Below are 6,423 nucleotides of genomic sequence, written 5' to 3' on the forward strand. Positions count from 1 at the left end.
AACATAGCTAACTTTGTAGGCGATTAGCGTAGGAACGAACACAGAACACCAAAAGTTAACTTGGAATTTTATAAATATGGTGGTGTATGAACAAAGTTTATGTTCTCGGAAAGAGTATGGATTAGTACTTAAGATTATTAAACTTACGTATTTATTAGAAGGAAGTTAAAATCCTCAATCAAGGATTCAGTGTATACTATATATAAATATATAACCAGCACCACCCTGTGGGACCCACATATAAAGTAAACCCATAGATGGAAAACAAATTAGAAGGCATAAATGATCTGGAAAATAATGATACCAACATTTAATTGAGTTTGAAATTAATTGTGTCAACGTTATTAAAGTATCACATTTTTAGTCTGAATATATGAAAATTGAAAAATCTTCAATCATACATCGAAAATCTAGATGGTGATAATGGAATGGTCCTGTTGCTAAGGTGATCCAATTGAGGAGAATATGAGTAAAGAGAGAGAGGAGGCAACCAGTATGGACGAAAGACTATGAAACATGAATTGGATGTGTTGTAGATGAATATTCCTTGACAGAATAGCATAGTTAATTACGTAACAAACTTAGTGGAGAGAGAAAATAAATAAGTGGGGAGTGCTTAAGATACTTGAGATATACACTTCACATTCATTCTTCTTATTTTTTTTGTACATTTTGTTATTGTTTATTGCTATACTGTTTATCATTATTTTGTTGTGCTTGGACTATTTTAGTAATTGTAATGTTCAGGATTAGCATAAGACCAACGAGGATAAGGTTATTATTATTAGGGTTTATTTATCTTCTACTTTAAGAATATATATTAAGATTATAAATTAAAAATATTTTTATTAAAAATATAAAAAATTTAAATTTTTAATATATTTATTTTATATTTATTTAAAAAATTTAAAATTATTAATAATAAATTTATTATATAACTTAAAGACACATGTTAGTTAAACCATTATTATTATTATTATTTGGAACCACAATTTTTTTTATCGTAGAGGCAGTCAATCTTTGCACGAGTTAAATTGGCTAGAATCTATAATGCATGGATATTGATATAAATACGGGACACGACAGGATACAATACGAAATATGCGGATACGTGAATTTAAATTCTTATAAGATACAGAGACACAGAATATATATAAAATATAAAATATTTTGTAGATAAATTATGATGATATTTTGATATTTTATTAATATTAATATTAAAATATAAAATAATTATTTTTAATATTTTTTAAATTATATAAAGTATTTAAAATATTTTTGTTTTAATAATTAATAATATATACTATTTTAAAACTTATTTCAAGAATACATATTAAAAATAAGATTGAATACGCTAATACGTGATGGTATTTAAATATGTTTAAGTGTGTTCAGAAAAAATTTTTTTATTTTTTATTAAGATACAATTAAACAAAATACATACATGTCAAATGAGTGTCGATAAGTATCGTGTCTAAAATATACAACAAATAAAAAAAGTATTCGTATTTCATAAGTTAGAATATTTTTTAAGAGGATGACAAAACTTTTCTTTCGAATTTAGCAATCCAAACCAGAACACGAGCCAAAATCTTAATTTAGCATATGCTATACTCTACGTCTAATTGAACTACATATGAGGTGTCTAATCATTCTACGAAACTAAATTGGTTTATTATGAAACCAATTAAGTGATGCAATGAATCCATGTCTCACAAAAATATGAGTATGACTGGATTGAGTTTTTTTTTATTGAAGAAAAAGTAATTTCCATTTTTTTTAAAAAGATACCTTTATAAAATCCTTAGAGTATTTAGATAAAATTTTTATTAAAAGAAATACTCTTATCAAACAAATACAAAAAGTTCTTTATTCCAAACTAGCAACATGAGTGCATTTTAAGAAACAAAAATGTAAAAAGATTTTAATGAATTCTTCATTAGAAAAAGTACTTTCGAAATTTTCTATCAAAATAAAATTTTTAATAAAAAATATTTTTTTGAAAAAAAATATATAAATACTTTCTTATCACCTCGGCTTCATAAGTTCATATACAATCCCAACCCATTTGTTTGCATTAGGCACTACCAATCAAAAAATGTACAAAGAATAAAAGACAAATACCCTCTGTCATCACATGATTTTCATGGCAGTTATCCATCATAATCATAATCTGATCTGATCAAAACGTGAAGTATTAAGGACTATAAAATAAACCATGACAAAAAAAACATGTCCAATTAGGGAATACCTAAACTAAACTCTCTCTTAAAAATCACAACACATTACACAAGAATTGGAATAAATTTACATCTTGGTAAAATATGTTACGACATTGTAATTTAAACTGTAAATTGTGTCTTCATGAATATAATAAAACAAACTATAAACAGAAAACTAACATAAATTCAAGCATGAGAATTCTATTTATCAAAAATAATTATAATTGCTGCATTTAGAAGAGAAAAAGGGGGGGGGGGGGGATTCAATTAATTCCACCAAGTTATCACTTCCTGAAGAATAAATCAATTTACAAACACTTCCACTTTTCAAGAAGGATAAGTGAAATCTACAATCTAGTTACCACTTATTAGTAGTAGGAAGTGATAATCAAACAATTCTATGTATTTAAAAAAAAATCAAGATCTTCAATTTCAATCAGTGAGATCAGAGTCTGTTTGGTAGTAAACAACTTCACCAGTGTCACTGACATAATGATCTCTCCTTAAACTTCTCACTAAGTCTCCAATGAGGTGAAATGGAAGCAGAGCAGATTTTTTTGGTTCCTTGTAATATTTTCCAAGCACTGGTTTTGCCGCCTCAGTCTGCAAGCAAAGGAAATAAAAACAACATTATAACTTAATTACCCTGAAATTACAGATTAGAATGGATTATCCGTGGCAAAATACAAAATACTTACGGCTTCGATTAAGTGATAGTGTGGGATCTGAGGGAAAAGGTGATGAATGACATGGGTTCCAATGTCATGGTGGATGTTGTTGATCCAACCATAGTCGCGATCAAGCGTAGTAAGACCGCCCCTGAGATAACTCCATTCCTATTCAATGAAATTGAAAATTTAATGTTAGACTTTGAAATTTGTCCAATGTGAACTAACCCGAGACACAAAATACAAAGACAGTCAAAATCATCCGTCTCTACTCTCTATTGTCGTAATATATCGGGCAGACAGAAAACAAAGAGAAGGTGGAAACTTACGTCTTTATGTAAAGTTGACAGTTGAAAATCATTAGATAACAATTTATTCAAACATGTAAAATCATCTAATGGTTTTCAACTATCAATTTCACATAAAGATAAACTGTATGTAAGTCTCCACTGAAAGAGAAATTATGTCCCCAGGCATAGATATTTTTCCTATCAATATATCTACCTTTCCGCGATACCACGGTAGTTTGTCTTCATGGCCATGATGATGCAAGTATGTAACAAGATCCAACCACATAACAAAGATCTGAAATTCACACCAAAAGTCAAATAAGCAATTAATGCTTGATGATTGATATAAAATAGTAAAAAGTAAAAACCAAAGAATAGTCAAATCCACAAGGAAATGAATGAGAACTTACAAGATAAGGTACCCCATAAAGCTTAAGCAATGGAATTGGGCCCATTAGAAAACCCAATCCTACAAGAATTGCAACCATTGCAGACCAACAAGCTGTAGATGTGATAACATCGTTTCTTTCACTTGGAACAAACAAGTCACTATCAGGATGGAAGTGAGAACCAGTCTTCCCTGGACTCCTACTAAACTGAAATCAATGACCACAAAATTTGTCAAAGTCAAATATCTAACCATAACAATAAAGAGTCAACCATAAACAAATAATGGTCAAGATTTGTAGGTACTGGGAACTTACAAGGTACACAGGATATGCAAGCAGTGGAAAAGGAACAGTAAATCTTAAAGTCCGAGTCATGGTGTCAAGGCTCCTAAAGATTTTCTCAGATAACTGCAAATTTTGACAATATTTTCTCGTGTTAGAAAATATGCTTGGAAAAAATGAAATTGTGAATAGAATAACTTAAAAGGCCTTGTCTGATTAGGGAAAAAAATATAGAAACACTGAGATTTCGAATTCAGAGATAAGATAGAAAAATTGTATTTATCCATTTTTTTTATTTGTTTCCTTCAGCTAATTTGTATTTCTCGGTATCTACTGTTTTTCTATTTCTATCTCAAATTACGGATTGAGACAATTACCAAATGGGACCAAAAAGACTAGAATAGTAGTAATTATCATCTTACCGGGTGCCAAGATTCATCATTTTCAACATGGCCATGATTTTGATGATGAGTCCTGTGACTGATTCTCCTGTGTGATTCATTAATACAAATATGAGTTTCAAAGTTATTTTTTAAAACTATAGTCAAAACCCCAAAAAAAGGTATAAAAGAAAAAGGATAGCATAAAACAAATAAAAAATCTAAAAAAAAAATAAAAAAAAAAACCTAGAAGCTTAACAATTTGGAGCATACCACCCATGATAAGGAACTAGAATTGAAGAATGTAGCAGGTGTCCAACAACACTGTTTAGTTTGTGATTGTTTGAAAAGCTTCCATGACCACTGAAAAAGGATAAAATCCAAAAAACAAACAATTAAGCACACATGAAGACCCAATTTTAAAAGCAAATTCAGCAACCCAAAAAGACAAAAAAACAAAGTTAATACAACAAGATGAACAAGAACAGAAATAGTGAAAAACAAAAACCAAAGTAGAATGAACCAAAAAATTGTGATTAGTAGTTAGTTACCAATCATGGCCAAGAACAAAAAGTGCCCAGAACATGGTCCCCTGAGCAGCCCAATAAAGAGGCCAAACAAGCCAACTGTTGAGGTAAGCAGCACCAGCAGCCAATCCAAGAACAACAATCACATCCCTGGCTACATAGCTCATTGACTTCCATGGATCTTTCACCCAACAATGCTTTGGTATTGCTGCCCTAATATCAGCCAAATTGAATGGTGGTGGTGCTCCAGGGTCAAATTCACCAACTTCATTCTCAACACCACCACCATTGATTTTCACATCTTTCTTCACTTCCTCTTCTTCAATAGGGGTAACCCTCAAAGGGGCACTAACCTTTAACCCAAAGTTTCTATCCCTGAAGCTAGAATTTGTAAAGCTTCTTCTGGATTGAAACTTTGGATCTGAAAAAGAAACACCATTGTGTTTTGTGCTTAAAAATCTAACCTGTGAAGGGTTTGAGTTAGAATTAACAATACCAGTTTTGGGTCTAGGGAATGTTGGTGGAAGAGGCTTTAAGCCACATTCTGATAAAACCCAAGTTGCCATTAGAGACCCAAAAGAATTGGAGCCTTAGATTCAAAAGGGACAGAAAAGGCAATAAATCAAACAGAAGATATGCAACCCGAGGCAATTAAGAGTGCCAGAGAATACTGTTAAATAATTTAATCAGAGAATATATATTATTATAAAACCAATAATAATTGAGGAAATTTCAGATCAAATCAAACGTGACCCCTTTGTTAGCAACGACAAAAACAAAAACACAAGCTTTTTCACCCCTTTGCAGCGATGAAAAACCTTTGAAGAAGAGGAATCAAGAGGGTTTGCAATTCTGGCTTTCAAAGCTGAATGTGGGACTTAATATTTATATGAAGGTGAAGGTGGGAGGTGCGTACGAAACGTTGAGGCTGCAATTTGGTCATATTACGATTATTATTATTATTATTATTTTAATGAATTTTTTAAGTTGTGTGTGTGTTGTGTTCAAAAGAGACCAACAAACCAATGCGTGTTTACCCTAGAGTCTGTACTGATTCTCTCAACTATGGAATTGAATGAATTCTTCTGTTCCCTTGTGCCGTGTTTTTGACCCATCACAGAATTGGAACACCAATTCTTTTTTTTTCTTTTCAGATTTGTTTTGGAAAAAGAATTTAAGGTCTTATATGAAAGGATTGTTTGTTAAGTTTATTTATTTTTAGAAATTTCTAAAGTGTTTTTTCTTTCTAATAAATGCATTATAAAAATAGAAAATTTTATGTTTTTTGGATTGAGTATCTTAAAGTGCAAATTTTCAACTTACTATTTATTATTAAAAGATAAATTATTTCTTTCTTAAATTTTTCAAAAGATTTCAAAAAATAAGTTTTTTTGTTTCAATAAATACATTGTTTAAAATAAGTTTTATTTTTAAATTTTGATACACTCACAGTATAAAGTAGTTGTACACTGGCATTTAATTAGGTAACGTAATGTCATATCATTAAAATTAATTACTTTTCACATTAATAGCGTGTGAATGATCGTTCAAAAGAACGGATGTGATTGCACGACTATATAAAATGCTTTACACTATCAATGTATTAAAATTAAACTCCTATTTTTGTTCCTACTATTAATTTTTAACAATAAATAGTTAGTTTTT

General features: G+C 30.1%; 1 protein-coding gene across 1 annotated transcript; it reads right to left on the bottom strand.

Annotated features, from left to right (window-relative positions):
* Window positions 1-2,426: 2,426 nt before the first annotated feature.
* Window positions 2,427-5,934, bottom strand: LOC112797044 (omega-3 fatty acid desaturase, chloroplastic). Its single transcript, XM_025839791.2, has 8 exons — window positions 4,783-5,934; window positions 4,505-4,594; window positions 4,274-4,340; window positions 3,885-3,977; window positions 3,591-3,776; window positions 3,395-3,475; window positions 2,921-3,058; window positions 2,427-2,825 (listed from the first exon to the last, which is right to left on the bottom strand). The coding sequence occupies exons 1-8, from the start codon at window positions 5,322-5,324 to the stop codon at window positions 2,655-2,657; spliced, it is 1,368 nt and encodes a 455-aa protein (XP_025695576.1). The 5' UTR covers window positions 5,325-5,934; the 3' UTR covers window positions 2,427-2,654.
* Window positions 5,935-6,423: the final 489 nt, after the last annotated feature.

Source organism: Arachis hypogaea, chromosome 4, assembly GCF_003086295.3.
Source record: "Arachis hypogaea cultivar Tifrunner chromosome 4, arahy.Tifrunner.gnm2.J5K5, whole genome shotgun sequence".
Taxonomy (NCBI): domain Eukaryota; kingdom Viridiplantae; phylum Streptophyta; class Magnoliopsida; order Fabales; family Fabaceae; genus Arachis; species Arachis hypogaea.